Genomic DNA, 27,873 nt, shown 5'->3' with positions numbered 1-27,873 from the left:
CATATTTTAAATCTGTAAATGTATAATATTTTGCACACGTTTAAGCAAAATACTTTCTCAGTCCTTTTTAGAATTTGTATTTGTAAACCACTGAAAATTTGCTTTCTTATACCATACAAAGATGCAACATAATAAAGTAAAATCCTCTAGATTTATAACAGATTTTTTTTATAAAAAAAAAATAAATAAAAATGTTTTGCCATTTTTACTTTAAGAGCTCCTTTTCTTAAAAAAAATCAAAACAAAAAAACACACACACAGTTATCTTCATAATATTATTTGCCACGCAGGTTAGTTTGTAACACTTCCAAAATTGAAAGTAAAAGTAAATTAAGTATATAAATCAGAGTCGTAGTGAGTGAGATACAAGTCACCTTTTCTTGGGAAGAACAAAATAAAAGAATGGGTAACAGTGGCTCAAAAGTGGATCAAATACCATTCCAGGGTAAGAAGATTTTTTTTATTAGCAGCAATAAATGTTGTAATAGTACTTATATATTCAACTTATACCTCAGCTTATTGTTAAACTGACAATTTCCCCCCAGAACTGGAAAAACCTTGGAGGACATTTGACTGGAAGTAAGTTCAAAACATAGAAATGAGGTAAAATACATAGGAGTGAGATGAACGGATGATTATGAGCCAAATGTTGATTTACTTTGACAATATCATGGGTATCTCTCTCTGTGTATTTTCTTATTAAGGGAATATTCCGGGTTCAATACAACTTAAGTTCAATCGCATTCGTGGCATAATGATGATTACCACAAAAATGTATTTCCACTCATCATTCCTTTCCTTTAAAAAGCAAAAATCTGGGTTAGAGTGAGATATTTGAAAGCAAAAATGAAAGTGAATGGGGCAAATCCGTAAACAAGGAAATACTCACAATACGTTTGTCCAGCTCTGTCCAGTCAAAAAAATGTTTGAAAACATTTCTGAAAGAAGTCTCTTCTGCTCACCAAGGCTGCATTTATTTGATCAAAAATACAGTAAAACAGTAATGTTGTGAAATATTATTCCAATGTAAAACAGTTGTTTTCTATCTGAATATCTAGTAAACTGTAATTTATTCCTGTGATCAGAGCTGAATTTTCAGCATCATTACTTCGCTGTTCTTTTTACCTTTTTATTCATCAAAGAATCCACACAAAAATGTATCACGGTTTTCAACACTGTTTTCAACACTGATAAAAAATAAGAACCATTCTTAATAATTGAGCTCCAATAATAATTGATAATAGTTGAGCACAAAATCAACATTTTACTATGATTTCTGAAGGATCATGTGACACTGAAGACTGAAGTTTTTTATTTATTTATTTATATTTTTTAAATTTTATTATACCAGTCAAACTACAAACAATGAACATGACAATAGTCATTCCAACACATAGTATAAAATATAGAGCATATATAGACTACAAATAGAGAAAATAATTTACAGTATAATCTATAAAATAAACAATACAAGTAAAATAAAGAAAAACTAAAACGAAATTAAAAACAAACAAACAAACCATTGAAGACTGGAGTAATGATGCTGAAAATTCAGCTTTGACATCACAGAAATAAAATTACTTTTGAAATTATATTAAAACAGAAAACAGCTTTTAAAGTGTTGTTTCACAATATTACTGTTTTACTGTATTTTACAGCCTTGGTGAGATTAAGAGACTTCTTTCAAAAACATTTAAAAATCTTAATGTTTCCAAACTTTTGACCTGTACTGTACACACACACACACACACACACAGCCTATGTATGTATAAACACAGAGCTACAGCAAACAGATTATGGTGTCTGTATTTATGACAATGTTAATATTACTACTGTTATTCACATAACTACATACAGTAACAAGTAAAAACACTTGGAGTTTGTGTTACATTGCACACATCCTGTGATCCGCTGTGTCCGTTAAAAGATGAAAACTCACAGTGGATAGGTAACAGTTAAGTGAATGCGACTATTTATGTGATTTGGTTTGCCATTTGGATCTTACCTTGTTACTTCAACTGTATTGTTAAAAAAAAAAGACGAAACTTTTACCGGCACAAACCAGCACAAATGAAGCAAAAAAACAAACGAGACTATTTGGGGTGAATTTGGAGCATGTGGGGGGGCTGAGTGACCTCAGAATGACCTATAAATATATATATATTCAATATATTCATGTTGTCCTAGGACTCTTATTTTGAAATGTTTCCCCAGACTTCATCTCCCAGAATTCACTTCCCTCATCACTTCTATCTGTTCCCTATCATCCTCACCTGTCCTCCATTCCATCATCTGCCCTTGTTTGTATAAATACCCTCCTGTTTCGTTCATTCCCTGTCAGTACTTGTATTGTGATTGTTACTTTGTAGATTTGCTAGAGTTATCTCCTTTTTGTTTCCTTGTATAATATATTCGTCCACTCCAGCGTCTTATTAAAAGTTAGTTGTTTGATCCTGTGTCTCCACTCTCATCTCTACAGTTAGTTATAATATTTCTGTCTAGTGAGCATAAGGTTCTTTTCAATGTCTTCTACTGCAGTTTTATCTATTGCCTCCTTAGCCTTTAACTATTTATAGACCTCTTTTTTCATTTTTATCATGCTCTTGTAATTGTTTTCTCAATTTGATCTCTCCCTTTGTCCTTGTTTCTTTTCCATGATGCATTTGCAATTATTTCTTACTCTTGAATAGCCTTAGCAGCCTCCCACAGTATAACTAGTTTCACCTCTCCATTATTATTTCTTTATTCACTTATTTACTATGTTGATGCTTATCTTACAATAGAAAAGCATATTCAAGCTATTCTTTTCTATTCCATTCACCATCTTTGTTTTAACAACACCAAAAACACAAACTAAATCCCAAAATGTGCATAAGAAAGAAAAATATGCCAAAAAAAAAAAAAACTCCTAAAGGTAAACTTCCAATGTGGCATCCTTCACAAGGTCGCCCAATATTTTCCAGAATATTCCTATTCTACTTTTATTCACCAAAGTGGCATTCAACTGATCACAATGTATAGTCAGGACATTAATAACGTGCAAAATTACTATTACAATTTGAAAAAAAAAAAGTTCAGAACTTCTTAAACTACTTCAAAGTGTTCTCATCAAAAAATCCTCCACTTGCAGCAATGACAGCTTTGCAGATCCTTGGCATTCTAGCTGTCACTTTGTCCAGATACTCAGGTGACATTTCACCCCACACTTCCTGTAGCACTTGCCATAGATGTGGCTGTCTTGTCGGGCACTTCTCACGCACATTACAGTCTAGCTGATCCCACAAAAACTCAATGGGGTTAAGATCCATAACACTCTTTTCCAATTATCTGTTGTCCAATGTCTGTGTTTCTTTGCCCAAACTAACCTTTTCTTTCTGTTTTCTGTTTCAAAAGAGGCTTTTTCTTTGCAATTCTTCTCATAAGGCCTGCACCCCTGAGTCTTCTCTTTACTGTTGTACATGAAACTGGTGTTGAGCGGGTAGAATTCAATGAAGCTGTCAGCCGAGGACATGTGAGGCATCTATTTCTCAAACTAGAGACTCTGATGTACTTATCCTCTTGTTTAGTTGTACATCTGGCCTTCCACATCTCTTTCTGTCCTTGTTAGAGCCAGTTGTCCTTTGTCTTTGAAGACTGTAGTGTACACCTTTGTATGAAATCTTCAGTTTTTTGGCAATTTCAAGCACTGTATAGCCTTCATTCCTCAAAACAACGATTGACTGCCAAGTTTCTAGAGTTTCTTTTTCGTCATTTTTGATCTAATATTGACCTTAAGACATGCCAGTCTATTGCATACTGTGACAACTCAAAAACAAGCACAAAGACAATGTTAAGCTTCATTTAACGAACCAAATATCTTTCAACTGTATCTGATATAATGGCAAGTGATTTTCTAGTACCAAATTAGCAATTTATCATGATTACTCAAGGATATGGTGTTGGAGTGATGGCTGCTGGAAATGGGGCCTCTCTAGATTTGATAAAAAATGACTTTTTGTGATGGTGCTGTTTTTCACATCAGTAATGTCCTGACTATACTTTATGATCAGTTGAATGCCACTTTGGTGAATTAAAGTACCAATTTCCTTCCGAAACAGCAAAATCTGTACATTATTCCAAACTATTGGCCGCCAGTGTACGTGTTGACATTCTCCATCAGTATTTATGATTCTTATTCTTCATAATCATAATTCCAAAATTAAAGAGGGATAGTTTTGATCAGTATTAATCAAATATCAAATTAAAGTCAATTCATTCCCCTCGTCTCTTTCATAACCTAAAATTAAGGATTAGATCAATACATTCATAGTTTTTTCATCATCTATGCCCAGTTGCTTGCTCCAGGGCCTTTAGAAATAGTTCTCCTCATCAACTGGATCTCTGCGGGCATGACTGTGTTGCTTTTTATTCCATCCAGTAGACTCCAGAGACTGTTGTAGTATAGATGCAAGCTGCTCTGTATCCGTTATCGGAAACCATCTAGGTCAGTGTTTCTCAATCCTTTCCTGGAGAATCACTAACACTACACATTTTGTATGTCTTCCTTATTTGACACACTCAGTTCAGATCATTAATCAGTAGAATCAGGTGTGGTATATAAAGAAGACATGCAAAATGTATAGTGCTAGTGGTACTCCAGTAAAGGATTGAGAAACACTGATTTAGGTGAATGACTCATGTGAGTTCCTTCCTCTTGCCCCATTTAGTCCTTATCTCCATCTCCTCAGGAAATCGTTTATTGAACTCTTTGGGCGCTATCTGTGCTTTGGTGTAAATTTGCTCACCTTCTTCACAAAATATTTTTAATCTGGCTGGATATCAAATATGGGACTTGCTTTTCTTGCAAATTTTTGCAGATCCATCTAAGCGAGTTTTGTTGTTCTTGTATTTTTGCTGCGAAATCCTGGTTCAAATACACTCTAGTACCATCATATGTGATCTCTCTTTTTGCCCATGCAGCCCTCCGTACATTCTGTTTAATATTCCACATCAAGAATCTGACTACGATGGATGTTGGTTGTGTGTTCATGTTGGTAATTTTACTCAAGGAGCTATGGTGCACTTGTACTATTGTTATCTGTTCGGCAATGCAACATCGACGATATCTCTTGACGAATCCCACGATATCACCCTTCTTTAATTCAATGGATCCATATATTGTTTTGCTGAGATTTGTTTTCTCAATAGTCAGTCTTCTCCAGCAGCATTTTATTTTGATGTAGCAGAAAACTTAATGCTTGTGTTATATTTATGCATTTGGCTGACACTTTTATCCAAAGCAACTTACAGTGCCCTTATTATAGGGACAATCCCCCTGGAACAACCAGGAGTTAAATGCCTTGCTCAAGGACACAATGGTGGTGGCTGTGGGGATTTAACCAACAACCTTTGGTTGTACCAGGATAGTGCTTTAGTCCACTACACCACCACCACTATTGACAACTGCTCTCTCTTTTATGTCTGCCTTATCTCTTTTTTTGCTTTACATTTTGTTTTCATGCTCAATCTCAGTAGCATGTCAGGCAATCAGGTTAATCATCATGACGTGTTCATAATATTATGATACACATTCGGCCCTGTAAGGTTGGCCCAGTGGTCAGAAAAATTACTTAGTAGTCCATTGTGAGGTGGAACCCAATAGGTGTTTATTAGGGTGAAAATGGTGCAAATTATTTACAGTGGGGAGATATTAGTAAAAAACAAAAAATCCAAATATAAACAAAAACTATACATACAAAAGAAACTGCAGCGATGTGCAAAAATTTGCTCTACTCTGAGTCCAAGAAAGAACCTCATTATAGCTCTACAGCTCCCCTTATATAGGGCCAGGTTTGGGAGGGTTACTTATGAAATGTATTCCACTAAAGATTACAGAATACATGCTGTAAAACGTATTCCGTTAGATTCACGTTGGATCATAATTTCTTTTTTTTCTAGTAAGACCTTTTTACCTTAGTAAAATGTCAATTTAAACAACTTTGCAGCTCAAATAAAACAAGTTTTAACAGAAGATCTACTGTATGTAAGTGCTTTTATAAAATTATAAGCTTCACATTTCTGCCTTTTAGCCATCCAAACATTTGCCACATTCACTTACATTGTAAGTGCCTCACTGTAACATCGATTTCTGCTTTTTTTTAACGAAAATGAGGGACAAGTTCAAATAATTTTTGTGGTAATCAACATTATGCCACAAATGCTATCAATTGAGCTTAACTTGTGTTGATCGTGGAATATTTTTTTTAACTTATACGTAATAATAATTCTGTTCAAGGTATCGAGTTGAACAGCTACTCTCTCTCTCTCTCTCTCTACCTTTCCTTCTTTCTGTCTTTCAGTTTTGTTCATTCGATCAATCTTTCTTTCTTTCTTTCTTTGCATGTGGTTGTGTTTTCTCTTTTGGAAATTTGTGCTTTGATATTTGATATCCAGAGCCTGGATTTTGTTGAAAAATCCTGAAAATCGTGTATTATTTGTGCAGCATAAAAGTTTTGTTTCCTCAAGGGCTGCGGTCGAAACAGAAGGCAGCTGCCTTGTTGCCCAATCAGTCAGTGCCATTCAAACCACAAATGCTGTCCATTGACCTTAACTTGTGTTGAACACAGAATATTCCTTTAACTTCAATTATGTGTTCTAATAATGGCCACAATTTTGACCACAACTTTATACATTTGAAATAATTCTGTTCAAGGTGCCTTGAAATGAACAGCTACTATCTTTCTTCTTTCTTTCTTTCTTTCTTTCTTTCTTTCTTTCTTTCTGTCTTTCTTTCAGTTTTGTTAATTTGTTCATTCATTCTCTTTCTTTCTTTCTTTCTTTGCATGTTGTTATTTAGTCTTTTTCTGAAATTTGTGCTTTTGATATTGAGTTTAGACTCACATAAAATCACAGAGCCTAGATTTTGTTTAAAAAAAATCCTGTAAATCATGTGTTATTTGTGCAGCAAAAGAGATTTGTTTCCTCATGGGTTATGGTTGAGGCAGCTGCTTTGGTGCCCAATCAGTCAGTGCCATACAGACTAGAGGTCTGCATGGGCCTTAAAATGAAACCCAAACCTGAACCCGACCCTTACCCGAGGCCGTGTGGTCTAACCCTACCTGGCCTGAACGATAAATTCAGATTTTAAGTCCGAACCTGACCCCGAAATTGCTTATCTAATTTATTCTTCAACTGTTGCAATAGGCTACATTTTATGTAAGCATATAGGCAACATTTGTAACAATACTGAAACAGTAAACATACACAGTTTTAACAAGGCACCACAGCCCCTCATAGCAGTTAAGGCTCTGGATTACTGATCAGAAGGTCAGGGGTTCAAGCCCCAGTACTGCCAAGATGCCACTGTTTGGCCCTTGAGCAAGGCCCTTGACCCAATCTGCTCCAGTGGTGCTGTATCATGGCTGACCCTGCACTCTGACCCCAGCTTGGCTGGGATATGTGAAAAAAAAAAGAATTTCATTATATATGTGCAAATGTGTGATAAATCAATAAAATTAATTTAAATTTAGAGCAGAAGGGAAAAAAGCATTGACTTACCATTTATTAGCTGAAACTTCACCTGGAGCAGAACAGTCTGGAATAATATGAAACAATGCAACAGTCCCCTCTATGTGGCCTGAACTTGTTTAGAATGTTGAATCTTTGTGACACCTGTGCTAAACAAAAACTACACGCAGCACAAAGAATGAAACAGAACGCAGGTGCCTCAACATGCGTTTTAAAATTTTTTTAATTTTTTTACAATGAAATGTAAACATACAGTGTATATATATATATATATATATATATATATATATATATATATAAAATCAACATTTAACCCCCCCCCCCAAAAAAAAACAACCCTGTGGTCAATATACATACATACATATACAACCATAAATACATATACATATATATACACATACATACATACATAATAATCATACAAACTATAATACACTACTCTCTCCACACCCCACCCGAGAGCCCTCCAAAAACTCCAAATACCTGCCCCATTTTCGAACAAACTTATCCAAGCCACCCCATCTTCCAGATGACACCTCCTCATAAGCTGCCACCCTCCCCACCTCCGTGCACCACTCCGGATATGGGGGCGCACCAGCTGACCTCCAACCCCTCAAAATAACCTGCCTGGCTATCATCACACATGTCAGAACCCAGTTCCCTATATGGCCATCCCCCACATTGATGACCGCCCCATCGTGCAGAACACAAAGTCTGGGGCAAAACGAAACCCGAGTGCCAACCACGTCGCACACAATATTCTGAACCTTCGACCAGAATTTCTGGATCTTGACACACCACCAAAAAACATGGGCCATGTCTCCATCCTCCAACTGGCATCTCCAGCAGGTGGGTGTGTCTTGAAGACCAAGCCTATACAGTCTAGAGGGGGTCCAATAAAATCTATGCAAAATTTTGAATTGTATAAGATGCACCCTTGCATCACTAGATGCAGACTTAACGTTTTTAAGAATCTTAGCCCACACTCCTTCCTCCAATGCCAAGTTGAAATCTTTCTCCCATACTCTCTTGAGAGAAGTTAAGGTTCCGTCCCCCATACTCTGAATTAACAGGGAGTAGTACACTGATGCCTCATGACCTTTTCCAAAAGCCGCAATCACCTCTCCCAAAGCATCTGCCTCCTTAGGGGGATGTGTGCTACTCCCAAAAATAGTGCAAAGCAGGTGGCGCAGTTGTAAATACCTATAAAACTGAGGTCTGGGGATCCCAAAATGTTGGACCAAGTTTTCAAAGGATCTCAACACACCACTTTCATATAAGTCACCGAGTGTAACAACCCCCCTCACAATCCACTCCGGCCATCAGAAAGGAGACTTGCCAATACACAGTCTTGGGTTCTGCCATATGCTCGAGGCAGCATTTAAATAAGTGTCCAATTTAAACAATCTGGACACTTTAGTCCATACCAAGTGTAAATGCAAAATAACGGGGTGTAACTTAACTTTTCCGATTAGTTTGATAGAGATGATTTGTAATGGCGAAATAGAGGCAAGAACTGCCAGTTCAATAACAAACCAGGGAGGGGCTCTCTCAGGTGGAAGTGACCAATGAGCCAAATGTCTGAGACTGAACGCATAGTAATAAAACAAAATCTTGGGTAGGCCTAGCCCTCCTTTGTCTATCGGCCTATGTAACTTATTAAAATGCAATCTGGGACGTTTACCATTCCAAATGAAGGACTTTGCTATGCTATCAAATTCCTTGAAATAAGAGAGGTGGACATCTACAGGGAGAGATTGTAGCAGGTAGTTACATTTTGGAATACAATTCATTTTAATAACATTAACCTTCCCAATCATCGATAAATGTAATGAAGCCCACCTGCTGACATCGCTTGAAAACCTTTTTATTAAAGGGTGAAAATTAACACTAATTAAATCAGACAAATTTGCTGGGAATAAAATCCCCAAATACTTAATGCCCTGTTTGGGCCACTGGAAGGCGCCTGGCTGAAAAGCCGTTACTGGGCAGTACGCTGTCAGAGCCAAAGCTTCGGATTTAAACCAAATGACTTTGTATTCTGAGAACTTAGAAAAGGAATTAATAATTCTGTGGAGGCAAGGCATAGATCTAGTAGGTTCAGAGACAAATAATAAAATATCATCTGCGTAAAGCAGAAGCTTATGTGGCACACCTCCCGCCACCACCCCTGGAAAATCATCCTCCATTCTTATCGCAGCTGCTAATGGTTCCAGGACAAGACAGAACAATAATGGGGAAAAAGGGCAACCCTGCCGAGTGCCCCTATTCAAAGTAAATAATCTGAGATTAATCCATTTGTTTGTACCGCTGCTACAGGGTGTCTATAAAGTAACTTAATCCAACCAATAAATGTACTCCCGAACCCGTAAATTTCCAAAATCTTAAAAAGATAATCCCATTCTACCATATCAAACGCCTTTTCGGCATCAAGTGAGATGGCAGCGATTGGAGATTTATCATTCGCTACTGACCACATGATATTGATGAGACACCTGATGTTATCAGAAGAGCTGCGGCCCCGAATAAACCCCACCTGATCTATATGTATAAGTGATGTCATAACTTTACTTAATCGATTAGCCAAAATTTTTGACAATATTTTTACATCTAGTTGGATCAGGGAAATTGGACGGTAACTTTTACACTCACTTGGATCTTTTTAAGAATTAGACTGATCCGGGCTTGTGTCATGGTTGGAGGAAGTTTTCCATTCTTTAATGATTCAGTATAAACTTCTAACAAAAGTGGAGCCAGTTCTGTAGCATAGGATCTAAAAAATTCAGCGGCAAAACCATCTGGCCCCAGAGCCTTGCTAGTAGGTAGGGACTTAATTACCTCGTCAAGCTCCTCCAAGGTTATCTCAGAATCAAGAGAGTTCTTTTGCTCAATCATCAGTTTAGGAATATCTAATGGTTCCACAAAGTTTCTAATATCTTCATCAGTAGACGAAGACGTGGAACTATAAAGATCAATATAGAACTCTTTAAAGGCATTATTAATATCAATGGCTGAGGTAAATATTTCACCACCAGCAGATTTCACTGAGGGAATGGTAGAAAAAGACTCTCTCTGCTTTATATATCTAGCCAAAAATTCTCTGCTTTGTCACCCAACTCAAAATATGAATATGACAGTCTTGCCCTGAATAACCAAAACTCCACTTTCCACGACAAAATAGTATTATATCTATATTTCAATCGGGTCAATTCTCTGACATACAGCACTTCAGCTCTGCCTCTGCACTTTTAATATTTCCTTCCAACTCCACAAGTTCTCGAGCTTTGGATTTTTTGATGAATGAGGAATACTGTATGATCCGGCCCCTAAGAACCGCTTTAAGTGCCTCCCAAGCCATGCCCACAGAGGATACTGAGGACCAGTTGGTCTCCATATAAACATTGATTTCAGTCTTTAACATTTGTTGGAAATCAGGATTTTGCAGAAGGGATACATTAAGGCGCCAACTATATGCTTTCTTTTTCTCTATATGCGACATCACCTCTAAACTCACCAGGGCGTGATCTGAGACTAAAGTGTTTCCAATTGAGCAATCAACAACAAATGAAATTAGGAATTTGGATATAAAAAAAAAAATCTATTCTAGAATAAATCTTAAGGACTGATGAAAAAAATGTATAGTCCCTACCGGATAGGTTCAAAAGTCTCCAAATATCCGAAAGACCAAGATTTTTACACATCCTGTGAAGCGTCAGTGTTGCTCTAGGGGGCTTGCACACTTTTGCTTCACTGTGATCAAGGACTGAATCCATCAAAAGATTGAAGTCTCCTCCCAATATTATATCATGAGGGGTGCCAGCGGTTTGCAACATCCCTTCAAGATCTATAAAAAAGCCCTTATCATCAGCGTTAGGTGCGTAAATATTAGCCAAAATCAACCTTTGCCCTTGAATTTCAGCTAAAACAATAATTACTCTTCCTAATCTATCTTTAATCTGTTTGAGACATTTGAATTGTAGATGTTTATTTACTAATATAATGACTCCCTTGCTCTTAATTGTGCCAGCACTAAAAAAAAACATGTCCACCCCATATCTTCCCAAATTTTTCAGCTTCCTGCGAGGAGAGATGTGTTTCTTGAAGAAACACTATATCATATTTTTTACATTTAAGAAAAGAAATAACCTTCCTTCTTTTATGGGGTGCCCCAACCCATTTACATTCCATGTGGTGAGAGATAGTACACTCATATTAACAACTGACATATTGATATAATGGAAAAAATTAATTGTGTGCCAAAAACAAAATTATGAAGACCACATTCCCCATTAGTGAAACAATCAACCCCCGAACATCCCCCCGAACAAAACAAACAGAAAAAAGAAAAACGTGTGCATTAACCCCGCACAAGACAGCGCAAACCGGCGTCAATCCCTCTAAACTCAAAAGGTCCATGAATGCCCACGAGCCCCCACGATAACTTTGCCATCGGATTGCTCAATATTGCCTCACAAATTTGTGAGGCAAAATTACATAACAGAAAATACTTTGTGAAATAAACCCAGTCAATAGGAAGAATGAACACAAAGAATGTGTAAATTCATTCACAGAACTGTCTCAAAGACGTGATCTTCCACAAAACAAATTCCAGCTGATATAAAACCGTTCAGATTCCTCAGACAGACAAACGAATGATCAGTGAGCTGGCTGTTATGAGTTCAACGGATGACGTAATCATTCCAATGTCTCGTAAAAAAAAAAATCAACAAAACAAACCACAGCCAGCAGGAGGAGTAAGCACAAAGAACGAACAGATGAATCAACAGCTGTTCCAAAGGAATGTTATTCAACAGTCAAGCTCCAGCCGCTAGGAGGAACCTATACAAAAAGAAAAAAAACCGGCATCCCAGAGGCTGCATAAAAGTATATACCATGACTTACACAATCCGTCAGCTTTATAAAAGACATCCTTTGTGTGAGCATGTAGATATTTTGCGGTCATCCATAGTGTCCACTCTCAATCTGTCCGGAAACTTAAATGCAAAAGTTTCTTTAAGGAAAGTGTTATTCACAAAACAAGCTCCAGCCGCACAGCGGAGCCAACGCAAAAAAAACCAGAATGTCGCCCAGCTTCCTCAAGAGTAAGTACAGCGAGTCAGGCCCACTCACATGGGAAACATCCAATGGTTTACTCAGACATTGATACTATAAAATATATTGCCTAATTTGGACATGTGAATACTTTGCGACCGACCTTTGTTTCTATTTTCAGTTTGGCAGGAAACATTAGAGCAAACGAGATCTTTTTCTGATGTAAGAGTTTCTTGCATTCCTTGAACCGATCGCGTTTCTCTCTTGTCGAACTCGCAAAGTCCGGGAACAAGAAAATATTATGGTTCTTCCAAGAAAGCTTCCCTTTGCTCCTCGCCTGTCGCAACACAAGATCTTTATCGGATGATCTCAGAAATCTGGCCAGAATCGATCGGGCCTATCTCCCTCATCAGATCTGTGAGCTGGGACTCTGTGAGCTCATTCGATTTCCAGTTTATGACCCGTTATGTCGAGCAGACTTGGGAAAAACTAATCTAGGAATTTCACCATATCCCTGCCCTCCTCATGCTCAGGAATTCCAACAATTCGAACATTATTCCTGCGGTTTCTATTTTCAAGATCTTCAAGCTTTTCAAGGAGATGTTCCAGATCAACTTTGGTTGCGGGCGGATTAGCGGTTAATTCCCTCTCAGAAGATTCCAGAAAATCAATTCATTTTTCAACATCAGTCACTCTTGTAGCTAACTCAGAGAATTTTATTTCCATCGCCGTAATCGATCGACGTATTACAGCGAGATCCTCCAAGTCAGCAAGAATCTTCGTCAACATCACCGACATGTTGGACAACTGATGCTGGATTCCTTCTCCCGCCGCACCATCCAAATCGAGTCCCTGGTCTGTAGACCTGTCGGGGCTTTCATCCTGAACATGTAAGTGTCTTTCTCCAGAGCCCGAGGATTTTGACTTCTTTGCCATGTTTTGCAACAAAGGGCAAATGTGTAACTGGGTGTATCAAATTATAACATGAGAATAATCGAAAATTCAGCACAGTGCGCAGAGCTCGTCGCTCACACGTCCGCTCCTTGCATTACATCACATGACCCCCCTCAACATGCGTTTTTGAAAAATGTGAAGTTCTTTTTAACTTGACATGGTGTTTAAAATGTGCCAGTCCTGCGCGAGATGCTGAAGAAAAATTGAGACGTGGTGAAAATGTCAAAGACATTCGTTCAGCATGTGTTTAAACAATGGGAAAACAGACCAGACGTGCATAAACACACGTTCGGTGTGTAACTCGTCCGTTCACGCGTGTCTGTGAGTGTGAGCGCGTGCGAAACAAGTTCAGTAAGCCTGTTTATTTTTTCATTCATTACAAACCCGAACCCAAAGTCCTACTTGAAAAACTTACCCAAACCTGGCCCGAAATCTGTTGGGATCTCGGGTCCCGTCAGGCCCTGGTCGGGTTGCAAACCTCTAATACAGACAGCCATGTTTGAAAGTACCTTTTAAGAGGATTTTAGGCTGGCTTCTGGGGAACCATAACATTATGTCTGATGATCTACAACAACTTTAAGTGTGCTTTAGAGAGAACCAATATTTAATGACTACAATGCTTATTGGTAGAATTTGAGTTGGAAAAATATATTTTATAGTGTTGTCAGCTGCTTAAAATTTTGAATCACGATTAATCGCATAATTTCTTGTAGTTAATCATGATTAATCTGAGATTTTGAAAGTGCTGAAATTTGACTCTATATATACTTTCCTGTCAAAATGCATTTATTTCCTTCTTAGGAAAGAAAACAAAACAATATGTAACAATATAATGCTTTATTAACATTTACAAACAAAACCTTCCATAGTATAAAGATAGAAATGCTCTAAAATGGCACCAATTCAAGTAACATTAAATGTTTCACAAAGTTTAAGTGGGAGGTTGACTTATTGAAATATCTGTTCCCCATCAGTTGAGAATTCGTTGCAACAGGCATTAATTCTTATAAACTCTAATCATCCACAATATAATTCTGTACATAATTATGAAGCCGTGTTCATGATTCACGTCAGGGCATCAACACCAGGCACAGGTTCAAATGCTGCTTTGAACTCCACTTGAAATGCATTTGCAGAAATAAAAGTCTTATTCTACATTTGAAGACTTGTCGTGCTTCTGTGATAATTAAAATGCGCTTTACATAGGTTGAAAAATATTTGATTTCTATCACAAGTCCCATTTGAGCTTGTTTTGTACCACCAATAGCTTTAAGAGGTCCTTTCTCCATCATTTTATCTACATGAAACTCAGTGTGTTGTGGTGTGTACGTCAGTGTAATGACTGGTGTTTTAATCTGTGTTTATGCTGGTTCACGCTGTATTAATGGTAAATACGTAAATCGCGATTAAGAAAAAATAACATGTACGAATTTCATTGGCCTTTTAATTTATTGCATGCGTTAACGAGTTAATTTTATCAGCTCTAATATATAAATTAATTTAATTCAACAGCTTTGTCAGATGCCATTTTTATACTTATTTTGAGTGAGATGGTAGATCCTTTGAAAACATTCCACTATTATGATGCTGGTCATTTATTTTTATTAGAATCAATGCAAACTCAATAGATCCCCGCATTATTTGTGTGAGTTTGCAACCTTGCCTTTTTCACAATTTTGTCACATATAACATTAACTTGAGCAAAAAAGGAAGCAATTCTGCCTAAACAAGGTCTATGAATCTGAGGCAAATCACTCCGATAAACACACTGTTCATGTGTTGAACTGTCCTGCTGTCTTGCAGCAAATTGCATTTTAAAGTGTGCATCTCTACATCCTACCCACTCTGAAGGACAACACACTTAAAGTGAGTACACTAAAGGGAGCAGGACGTTACCACTGGGCACACAAGAGTAAAAATGTGAAGCTCATATTTTTGTAAAAGGACTAAATTAATTATTACGCAAAACATATTGTGAGGTGGGACTACCTTTCTAGGTGGATGAACTGGTTACCCAGCTGGGATTTTTGCAGAGTTTCCTACAATTTTACCTTTAACATAGTATTTTTGGAATGACAGTATATTTTCTGCTTCTCCTTTTTACCTCACCATGACTGAGTTGGCCATGATTCTAATAACAGCAGACATTGTTGACATGTAACTGTGGGCAGTCACATTGTGAGGCCACGTCCACACCAAAATGTTTTAGTCTGAAAATGCATCTTTTTCTCTACTTTTTGGCCTTCCGTCCACTCTGAGATGGCATAAAACGCTCTCCCAAGTGGCTAAATTTGAAAACGCCGTCTTCGCGTTGTAGTGTAGATTGGGAAAACGGAGATATCTGAAAACGATGACTTGTTTGTTGTCATGTGACCCTGTCATGTGAACCATTCAACCAAAACAATCAAGATGGCACCCAGTGTTATAGCGGTGCTTTTGTGCCTGTTATTGACTTTGATAGCATTGTTAAAGATAAATGTTACTTTGTACAACATTCACATTGCATTCCTTCAAAGGCAACTGGAAGTTTACTTGGAATTACTCGGTGTCTGGCGATGGAACATGAGAACAATTGTTTCAGAACGTACATGCAACAGCGAATTTTTCCCAATTAATTTTGTCTCTTGTCTTGATGCAGTCAGAAAAATGTGCTGAAAGAACGCCTAGAACGTTTTGTTGTGAGTAATAAAGATGTAAAGGACATCAAGATCCTGGTAACTGGACAAATTGGAGCAGGAAAGTCTAGTTTTATTAACTCTGTCATCAGTGCCTTTCAAGGAGAGATTGCTAACGAAGCATTAGCTGATTCAACTCTTGGCCAGAGTCACAGTTTCACAAAAAAAGTAGGTATTTAGTTCACTATATTGAACTATATTGTTTTTTGTTTGGTTTTTTTTAGTTTTTTTTTTTTTACTGTTGAAATAAATTCTGTGATTATTTGCTTACCCTCATATTGTTCCAGTTGGCCATATATGACTTTGTTTCTTCCATGGAGTGCAAAAGGAGAGAAGTTGAAGAATGTACTGACTATTCGTTTTAGTATAATGAAACTTAATTGAGACACAGATTGTTAAGCCCCAAAATAAAACAAAAAACACTATAAAAGAATTACATACTTTCCAAACTACTGCACTATACTCCAAATCTTATCATTTCATACAATATCTTTGTGTGACAGACAGAATCATTCAAATAATTTTCCACACTGCAGAAGATATTGTACTTCACATTAATGCACCGTTTATGTTGTACATACAACTTTTGAAGTGCATTTCTGAGCTTTAACGGAGGGTAAGATAGCCAATGAATAATAATTTATTCAGCTGTAGTGCTTTCCAAAATTGCTCTGTTTGTTTGAGTAGCCTGGTCAGCTTGATATCTGCTGAACCAATGTGTGAGTTTAGGTAGGGAGTATCTGTTTGTTCAATCATTGGCAACAGAGAGTGTATTCAAAAATCTCTTTATAAACCATTTATTTTTGCAATTCCGTTCGGAGACGCTAGTGTCATAGAAATTACACACTTCAGCTTTAAATTTAGGTCTGTTCATCATACAAAGCTATTGTATGTCTTCAGAAGACTTGGAAATAAGTCACAAGTCATGGACTGCTTTTATAATAACGATATGGTGCCCTGTTTATCACTCTTCAACTCGTCTCCTTTTGTATTCCACTGAAGAAAGAAACTCATAGGTTTAAAGCGACATTAGGGTAACTGATTTTGTTTTTTGTACAAACTATTTCTATGAAATTTAGTGTCATCTAAAGGAACTATATCAGGATATTTTCCTTTTCAAAGACTCAGAAATCTCAAGTTCTCTAAATGTATAAGCACTGAGAAGTATCATTGTGTGCATGTCAGCAGTGAAGATTTCTTGGTAACTGTACTTATGTGCTTTTGTTCTTGGTTTGTAGCTCACTACATATCGCATCAAGAGGAGTGAGACTGAATATTTGCCTTTTGTCATCATTGACATAAATGGCCTTGAACCTGAAACAACGACTATGGCACAAATAACTGACACAATCAACTGTGTACGTGGTCATGTGAAGGAGAACTACGAAGTAATATACCAATATATCAATTTAACAATTAAACATTTTAACTGTTGATATGCTTACAATAAAATATCTGACATTTTCCTTTTATTTATAATATTTTGCCTTTATTTTAAAAACCTAGTTCAGAAGAGACAAACAACTCACTCCTGAGGATGAGGAAAATTACAAAAAGGATGCTGACATCTCTGACCAGGCTTTCTGCCTGGTTTACGTCATGAATACAAATTCTGCCAGATCCACCAATGATCGACTTACTGAAAATTTAAGGCTAATCCGCCAGGCAGTCAGTGATGAGGGTAAAACTGACCACTGTATATATGATTACTATTGTTTACACTACTTACAGTCAGGGTTGGGAGGGTTAATTTTGAAATGTATTCCACTACAGATTACAGAATACATGCTGTAAAATGTAATTTGTAACGTATTCCATTAGATTACTCAAGGTCAGTAACATATTCTAAATACTTTGGATTACTTCTTCAGCACTGGTAGATTTTTTCACTTGTTTTGACTATAAAAACTCCGCCAGTACAGTAAGACAAAATACACATGTTAAAAATACATTCTCTGAAAAACCTAAATATCTTAGGCAGTGTTGTTTCTAAAACAAGATAAATCTATTTGATCTTGTTTTAAGGATTTTTAGATATTTTTACAGGAAAACAATACAAAAATTATTATCAAGAATATGATTTTTGCCCTAATATCAAAGGTCTTACTAGAAAAAAAGAAATTATGATCCAACGTGAATTTTCTTGATAAAAAAATATGATCGTGCCTGGTAACGTGCATGTAAAATGGCTAGAAATAGCATTTTAGCTTAGCGTAAAGCTGACAATTTACACCAGGTTTATATCTATTTCTTGTGCTCCAAACTTACTTCAAATTTCTCTGTCTGCTCGTATGAATGTAACTCATCATAAGAAAGTGTTTCACCGCTGTTCAAATGCACTTTGGATCGCATCATTTATATATATAAATGTTTTCCATCTGAAAGGACTAAATATTAAATGAAACAAATGACAATAAAATGCAAAGTAATCTCTTCAGTAATCAAAATACATTTTGAATGTAACTGTATTCTAAATATCAATTATATAAATTGTAACTGTAGTGGAATACAGTTACTTATATTTAGTATTTTAAATCCACATTCCCTTTACATGTATTTCGTTACTCCCCAACCCTGCTTACAGTATGAGTCTGCATAGTCTTCTTTAATACTGCTGCAGGGTCCCAAACTAGCCACAGTAACTACGTTTACATGCACTACATTTACATTTACACCAGAAAGTGGCTTATTGCCAGAAAACAGCGTTCCTGTTTACATGCACTGTATAAGCTGCATACTCTTTACTTCCATATAAATGCGGCTCAGTCGGTAAGCAGCTTTCTCCACAGCAAAGTAATTTTCCCACAACGCTTGTGTAAATAACAAAAATGGGATACGAGCAAGACTTCACTTTATTTCCAGATATTCCAGAGTTGTTTCTGTGTTTGTTTCCTTCACTTTCTATCACGACCTGCAGCAGAATTGCACTGCAATAGTAGAGATTTCCTTTTACAACTCAGGGATTCCCCCAATGTATGAGCCCAGATACACGAACGTGAGGTCAGTAGTATTTTACATTGGTGTGTATAAATGGGTATAGTTTAAAGTCTATATGATTTTCCCTCTGTACTTCCAGAAATGTTGAATTATTTCCTCTGTGTTGACTTGTTGTTAGGCTCCATCCTATGACGTTTGATATCTGGTCTGTTACACACATGCGCACTCTTCAAACACCCATCAGAATGCCACTTATGCGTTTACATAGACACAATAAGCCGCTTTTTCCAAGTAGTCCTTGTTGCAGACTGCAGCGCGATAACGTGGTGGATTTGTTCGTGACATACTGGATTTGAAACACAGGGTGGATTCTCTTGAGATGGGGGGGGGGGGTCATTTGAGAAGGACTGCCACTGGACTAAGAACCTCAATGATGGGAAATGGCCCAATAAACTTGGGACCCAGTTTACGGGAGGGAAATTGGAGAGGAATATCTTTGGAGGATAGCCAAACCTTCTGTCCACAGACATAAACTGGGTTTCTAGTCCGGTGCTGGTCTGCCAGTCTCTTATAACATGCGCCAGTCCTGAGGAGGGCTTCTCTGGTGTGTCTCCAGGTGCGGCGACACCTGGAAATAAATGCAAGCATGGATGGAACAGCAACATCGGGCAAGAAACCATGGTCACCACTCATGAGGGTGGTAGAATGGTGTCCGGGGGATATGATGAATTGTCAGTCTCAAGGCTTCTGGAAAAGGTGTCTGGCTTAGTGTTTTAGAACCCGGCCTATATGACAAGATAAAATCGAAACAGCAAAAAAGTGCCCAGCGAGCCTATCTGGAAATTACGGCTTGACGGATGTACTCAAGGTTCCATGACCAGGTACCCTTACCCCCAAACCCTCTAACAAGTGATGCCACTCACCCAAGGCCAACCTGACAGCCAACAACTCCCTGTTACCAGTATCGTAATTCCGTTTGCAAGGAGTAAGACCTTGTGTATTTTTCATACTAAATTGCTTTAGATCTTCTAATGAGATATAACATAAAACAAAGGCAACTTGAGTAAACACAAAATGCAGTTTTCAAATATATATATTTTTTTATTGAAGCAAAAAAGTTATCCAACAACTATATCACCCATGTGACAAACTAACTTCCCCCTTAAACTTAATAGCTGGTTGTGCCACCTTTAGCAGCAACAACTGAAAGCAAACGCTTCCGATAACTGGAGATCAGTCTTTCACAACGCTGTGGTGGAATTTTGGCCCACTCTTCTTTGCAGAACTGCTTTAGTTCAGCCACAGTGGAGGGTTTTCCGGTATTAACTGCCAGTTTAAGGTCCTGCCACAGCATCTCAATCGGGTCTAAGTCAGGACTTTGACTAGGCCACTCCAAAACTTTAATTTAGCTTATTTGATCCATTTAGAGGTGGACTTACTTTGATGCTTTGGATCAATGTCTTTCTGCAAAATCCAGTTGCACTTGAGCTTCAACTCACGGATTTATGACCGAACATTCTCCTTTAGGATTTTTTGGTAGAGAGCAGAACTCATGTTTCCCTCAATTATTGCAAGTCGCCCTGGCCATGAAGCAGAAAATAATACCCACACTATCACACTACAACCACCATGCTTGACCATAGGTATGATGTTCTTTTTGTGGAATTCTGTGTTTCATTTATGGCAGATGTAACGGGACCCCTGTCTTCAAAACAGTTCCACTTTCGACTCATTAGTCCACAGAACATTCTCCCAAAAGGTTTGAGTATCATCAAGTTGTGTCTTAATGTGTGTCTCAAAATTCAGATGAGCCTTAATATTCTTCTGAGTTAGCAGTGGTTTTCGCCTCACCACTCTTCCATGGATGCCATTTTTGGCCAGTGTCTTTCTGATAGTGGAGTCATGAACAGTGACTTTTATTGATGTGAGAGAGGCCTGCAGTTCCTTGGATGTTTTCCTTGGCTTTTTTGTGACTTCCTGGATGAGTCGTCACGGTGCTCTTGGAGACATTTTGGAAGGTCAGCCACCTTTGGGAAGGTACACTACTGTCAAGTTTCTCCATTTGTAGATAATGGCTCTCACTGTGGTTCTTTGGAGTCCCAGAGCCTTGAAATAGCTTTGTAATCCTTCCCAGACTGATGTTTTTCAATCACCTTTTTCCTCATTATTTCTGGAATTTCTTTTGACCTTGGCATAGTGTGCTACTGGATGAGACCTTTTAACCAGCTTCATGCTGCTGAAAAAGATCTATTTAGGTGTTTATTTGATTTAACAGGGCTGGCAGTAATCAGGCCTGTGTGTGTGTCTAGTCCAGCTGAACCCCATTATGAATGCAGTTTCGTAGATTTGGGGATTTAGTAACTAAGGGGGCAAATACTTTTTTCACACAGGCCCAGTTGTTATTGGATAATACCAATTAAAAATCGACTACACACATTTTTATTTATCCTTTATGTTGCGCTGTCCAAAATGTAAGGTTTAGACACTAAAATATCTATCTGTAAATATCTATCTATTTGTATAATTGTCTTATAGAGATGTTTTTATATGTGTTGAAGCAGTCATGGCATGTAATAATAATTAATGTATGACTCAAAAAAGGCTATATGTTTCTCTGTGATATACATGACAGAGTATAAAAAGTGTTACACTTAAAGGTGCACTCAGTAACTTTTGTCTTTGTGTCATCTTACTGACACTGACACCTAGCGGCTTGGATGCAGCATCATTTAAAATCAATAGTTTACAGTTTCAGATGCCATTTTTAGTATTCACTGTCAGCCTTGATTACTTTACTCGATGTCAGAAAGTGTCAAATAACAGGTCATGTGATTCTAACTTGGCAGCCCCCAAGTGTGGACCCCATCCATGTAGAATCAGGGTTACTAATATGACTGGAGTCTTCATCTCATGTGAGTACTCATGATTTCTTATATATATTGCAAAATTACAATTCATGTCTTTAGGAGTTAAACTTTTTTTAAAGAGGAAACAATTACTGAGTGCTCCTTTAAATATGTGGATTATGGACAATACATATATTCTTATAAAACATGACTTACTTGAGATAACAAGAATATAGACGATAATGTTTATCTGTATGCATCCTGCAATGGTCGTTTACAATACGGCACAAGTAGAGCAGTCTCAGATAAAATACATAAAATACAAAACAGTGCATATATCCAGTATTTCACATAAGATCCGAACTTTGAAACTGCCAGAGGGAAAATAACATTTGTTATATGGATTAATGTAAACATTAAAGCTTATACAGATACAGACCTCTAGTGGCAGTAGTAAAACTACTAACTTTTAGTGAGCCACTAATGGATGTTAAACCGCTTTCTCTTAATCCCTTAAACAGCATGAGGAAATCAGCGTTCTTGTATACATGGTTTCAAATCGCAGCCTTCTGCTAAAACCCTGGAATAAACCATTTTCTTAAGTGCGTATTAACGTTGTTATTCTGACTAAATGGCCTAATCAGTGTAATAGTATATAATAATATACAGTTGTGCTCAAAAGCTTGCATACTCTGGCAGAAATTGTGAAATATTGGCATTGATTTTGAAAATATGACTGATCATGCAAAAAAAGAAGTGGAAAATTCGGGGATCTCTTGATACCAAGCCAAGGTCAGGTAGACCAAGAAAGATTTCAGCCACAACTGCCAGAAGAATTGTTCGGGATACAAAGAAAAACCCACAGGTAACCTCAGGAGAAATACAGGCTGCTTTGGAAAAAGATGGTGTGGTTGTTTCAAGAAGCACAATACGATGATACTTGAACAAAAATGAGCTGCATGGTTGAGTTGCCAGAAAGAAGCCAATGCCACAAAAAAGCCCAGTTACAATATGCCCGACAACACCTTGACACGCCTCACAGCTTCTGGCACACTATAATTTGGAGTGACGAGACCAAAATAGAGCTTTATTGTCACAGCCATAAGCGCTATGTTTGGAGAGGTGTCAACAAGAATTGTGCTCCTTGAAACAACCACACCATCTTTTTCCAGAGCAGCCTGTATTTCTCCTGAGGTTACCTGTGGGTTTTTCTTTGTATCCCGAACAATTCTTCTGGCAGTTGTGGCTGAAATCTTTCTTGGTCTACCTGACCTTGGCTTGGTATCAAGAGATCTCCGAATTTTCCACTTCTTAATAAGTGATTAAACAGTACTGACTGGCATTTTCAAGGCTTTGGATATCTTTTTATATCCTTTTCCATCTTTATAAAGTTCCATTACATTGTTACGCAGGTCTTTTGACAGTTCTTTTCTGCTCCCCATGGCTCAGTATCTAGCCTGCTCAGTGCATCCACATGAGAGCTAACAAACTCATTGACTATTTATACACGGACACTAATTGCAATTTAAAAAGCCACAGGTGTGGGAAATTAACCTTTAATTGCCATTTAAACCTGTGTGTGTCACCTTGTGTGTCTGTAACAAGGCCAAACATTCAAGGGTATGTAAACTTTTGATCAGGGTCATTTGGGTGATTTCTGTTATCATTATGATTTAAAAAGGAGCCAAACAACTATGTGATAATAAATGGCTTCATATGATCACTATCCTTAAATAAAAGACAGTTTTTTTGCATGATCAGTCATATTTTCAAAATCAATGCCAAAATTTCACAATTTCTGCCAGGGTATGCAAATTTTTAAGCACAACTGTATGTATATATATATATATACTGGAGTGGTGGTTGTGTAGTGGACTAAAGCACTAAACTGGTAAGCAGAAGGTTGTTGGTTCAATCCCCACAGCCACCACCATTGTGTCCTTGAGCAAGGCACTTAACTCCAGGTTGCTCCAGGGGGATTGTCCCTGTAATCAGGGCACTGTAAGTCGCTTTGGATAAAAGCGTCTGCCAAATGCATAAATGTAAATGTATATGTATATATATATATATATATACAGCTGAAGTCAGAAGTTTACATACACCTTAGCCAAATACATTGAAACTCAGTTTTTCACAATTCCTGAAATTTAATCGTAGAAAACATTCCCTGTCTTTGTTCAGTTAGGATCACTACTTTTATTTTATTTATTTATTTATTTATTTTGATTTTTCCCCTTTTTCTCCCAATTTGGAAATGCCCAATTCCCAATGTGCTTTTAAGTCCTCATGGTCGCATAGTGATTCGCCTCAGTCCGGGTGGCGGAAGACGAATCCCAGTTGCCTCCACATCTGAGATCGTCAACCTGCGCATCTAATCACGTGGCTTGTTGAGCGCATTGCCACGGAGACATAGCGCGTGTGGAGGCTTCACACCATCCACTGCGGCAACAACGCTCAACTCACCACGCGCCCCACTGAGAACGAACCACATTATAGTGATCACGAGGAGGTTACCCCATACCCTCCCCAGCAACCGGGCCAAATTCATTGCTTAGGAGACCTGGCTGGAGTCACTCAGTACGATCACTACTTTATTTTAAGAATGTCAAATGTCAGAATAATAGTAGAGAGAATGATTTATTTCAGCTTTTATTTCTTTCATCACATTCCCAGTGGGTAAGAATTTTACACACACTTTGTTAATATTTGGTAGCATTGCCTTTAAATTGTTTAATTAGGGTCAAACATTTTGGGTAGCCTTCCACAAGCTTCTCACAATATGTTGCTGGAATTTTGGCCCATTCCTCCAGACAGAACTGGTGTAACTGAGTCAGGTTTGTAGGCCTCCTTGCTTGCACACACTTTTTCAGTTCTGCCCACAGATTTTCTATCGGATTGAGGTCAAGGCTTTGTGATGGCCACTCCAATACCTTGACTTTGTTGTCCTGAAGCCATTTTGCCACAACTTTGGAGGTATGCTTGGGGTCATTGTCCATTTGGAAGACCCATTTGTGACCGAGCTTTAACTTCCTAGCTGATGTCTTGAAATGTTGCTTCAATATATCCACATAATTTTCCTTCCTCATGATGCCATCTATTTTGTGAAGTGCACCAGTCCCTCCTGCAGCAAAGCACCCCCTCAACATGATGATGCCACCCCCATGCTTCACGGTTGGGATGGTGTTCTTCGGCATGCAAGCCTCACCCTTTTTCCTCCAAACATAACAATGGTCGTTATGGCCAAACAGTTCAATTTTTGTTTCATTAGACCAGAGGACATCTTTACACAAAGTAAGATCTTTGTCCCCATGTGCACTTGCAAACTGCAGTCTGGCTTTTTTATGGTGGTTTTGGAGCGGTGCTTTTGGAGCAGTGGTTTCTTCCTTGCTGAGCAGCCTTTCAGGTTATGTTGATATAGGATTTGTTTTACTGTGGATATAGACACTTGTCTACCTGTTTCCTCCAGCATCTTCACAAGGTTCTTTGCTGTTGTTCTGGGATTGATTTTCACTTTTCGCACCAAACTACATTCACCTCTAGGAGACAGAATGCGTCTCCTTCCTGATCAGTATGATGGCTACATGGTTCCATGGTGTTTATACTTGCGTACTGTTGTTTGTACAGATGAACGTTGTACCTTCAGGTGTTTGGAAATTGCTCCCAAGGATGAACCAGACTTGTGGAGGTCCACATTTTTTTTTCTGAGGTCTTAGCTGATTTCTTTTGATTTTTTCCATGATGTCAAGCAAAGAGGCACAGAGTTTGAAGATAGGCCTAAAATACATCCACAGGTACACCTCCAATTCAGTACACCTCCTATCAGAAGCTAATTGTCTAAAGGCTTGACATAATTTTCTGGAATTTTCCAAGTGGCTTAAACAGTTAACTTAGCACAGTTAACTTAGTGTATGTAAACTTTTTTAAATGCTTAACTTTTAAACAGAAAGAAAAAGTAATAGCAAAATTTTATTTATGAAAATGTATTTAAAATGATAAACATTCACATGGGACAAATACTCTAGTCATGCTAGTCTTTAAGAAAAAGCAGTTATAATCTGCTGGTTGCGCATTCATGAGTGCCACCATGTTGAGAACACGAGTATACTTGCTTTATCTCAATCCATTGTAATCAGACAGCACATCACTCATGGAATAAATTAATAATTGTTGATAACAAAAAGCACATTTTTAAAATGACATCAGATAACTTCTGTTGTCTGATGCTGCATCTATGCTGCTAAGTTTTACAGCAACATAAATAAGAATATTACTGGGTGCACCTTTAATTTGGATATAAAAGTCAGAAATGCAGCTTCTGCTATGGAAAAATTAACTACTTACCTGTAACATCAAACGCTGGTGTTGCCCTTTTGATGCTACAGTCTCCTACATCAACTTATTACAGAATTCCTTTAACTGTATAAGGTTTGTGAGCTTTCTTGCACGTATTGCCTTCTTCAAGTCCTCAAGATAGCTCATCTAAGCCCATCTTTTTCCATGTTATCTTTTTTCTTTTAAAATTATACTTTAACATTTATACTTTAACAACAGTTGTTGTTTTGAGGGCTACCTTTAACAGTGTCTGTCTGAGAAGCATTTTGTAGGCTTTTTCAAAATGGCGTTTTCAATCCTAATTCACAACTTGCACAAGTTGAAAGCCTTACTTTCCAAATTTTATGTCATGTGCTTTTAAATATTTGAATTTGGAAACCTTATGACATGAGAAAAAATATAACTACACTTTGTGAGACCACTTTATTAATTGTATGCATTTGTTGTAGGAATTCCTCAAGTCATTGTCATGACCAAAGTGGATGAAGCATGCTCACTGGTGAAAAATGATCTAAGGAAGATCTACACTAGTAGTAAAATCAAACAGAAGGTAAATAATTTGTTTGGTTTGTTGGCATTGCTTTTCATAGTCTTTCTTTCTTTCTTAATTTTGCTTTCTTTTTCCTTACAGATAGAAGAGTGCAGTGCCAGTGTGGGGGTGCCAATCAGCAACATCTTTCCAGTAAAGAACTACCACTTTGAGACTGACACAAATTATGATGCTGATGTTCTTATTCTAAAGGTTTTTGATCAGATTGTGCGTTCCGCTAATACAAGACTGAGAAAAGGTGCTTTCAAATGATGCTTTAGGTAAATTGGATACATTTCACAAACAAGCTTTATTGGCTTGGAAAGTGGTGTATAAGCACAATTTTCCCTATATATATATATATATATATATATATATATATATATATATATATATATATATATATCATAATAATATAAGAATTAAACATAAAAAGAAATCTCTCCTAAAAAAGATGGTATGAAAATAATATCATTTTAAATGCAATTAATGCCAATTTATTAATTTACAGTGATTGTTTTTAAAATAAATTTGGATTTCCAGTTACACCAAAGGAGAATGATGTTGTGTTTGATGCCATACCAAATTTTTATAAGAACTTGTGGAAGTGATTGACATTCTTAAACACAAAAGTACTAACCAGCATATTAGAAATATCATAATTGGTGAATCAACTATTCATACAATTTTATTATGGAGGTCTGTGTTTAAGAATGTAAACTGGATCCAGGAGAATTTGTGATAAATATTGTTTTAAGAAAATAAGAGGTCACATTTAAAATATGACATTGAATATATCCAGCTAAAATGTATATGGGAGAGATTTAAATTAGATATTGATTATTCCTTTGTTTTTTGTTCATTAGGAAAATACTCTTTTGTTCATCTTTTTTGTAATTTTGTATACACAAAGATTTTTTGGTTGGATATGGAAAATTTTATTAGATTTGAAAACGTATATTATATTCTTTAGGCTGAAGGATTTTAATATACTGTATATGAAAATATTATTTCAATGACAATAAATATAACATAACCTTTT

The 27,873-nt window shown here is 37.2% G+C and overlaps 1 protein-coding gene across 1 annotated transcript; it reads left to right on the top strand.

The window, feature by feature from the left end:
* Positions 1–328: 328 nt before the first annotated feature.
* On the top strand, positions 329–27,873 carry LOC127440882 (interferon-induced protein 44-like). Its single transcript, XM_051697958.1, has 7 exons — positions 329–445; positions 546–579; positions 16,151–16,355; positions 17,426–17,575; positions 17,694–17,868; positions 26,752–26,852; positions 26,934–27,873. Exons 1-7 carry the CDS (start codon positions 403–405, stop codon positions 27,102–27,104), a joined length of 879 nt encoding a protein of 292 aa, XP_051553918.1. The 5' UTR covers positions 329–402; the 3' UTR covers positions 27,105–27,873.

The sequence above is a fragment of the Myxocyprinus asiaticus genome, chromosome 5 (assembly GCF_019703515.2).
Source record: "Myxocyprinus asiaticus isolate MX2 ecotype Aquarium Trade chromosome 5, UBuf_Myxa_2, whole genome shotgun sequence".
NCBI lineage: Eukaryota > Metazoa > Chordata > Actinopteri > Cypriniformes > Catostomidae > Myxocyprinus > Myxocyprinus asiaticus.
Note: the sequence above shows the minus strand (reverse complement) of the source record. Positions and strands in the feature narration are given on the sequence as shown.

Bases quoted from the DNA above. Each gene is read 5' to 3' on its own strand.
- LOC127440882 (XM_051697958.1), top strand. From the start codon at position 403: ATGGGTAACAGTGGCTCAAAAGTGGATCAAATACCATTCCAGG. The intron at 17,576-17,693 runs GTAATATACCAA...TTAAAAACCTAG, and splicing joins ATGTGAAGGAGAACTACGAA to TTCAGAAGAGACAAACAACT. The intron at 26,853-26,933 runs GTAAATAATTTG...TTTTCCTTACAG, and splicing joins GTAGTAAAATCAAACAGAAG to ATAGAAGAGTGCAGTGCCAG.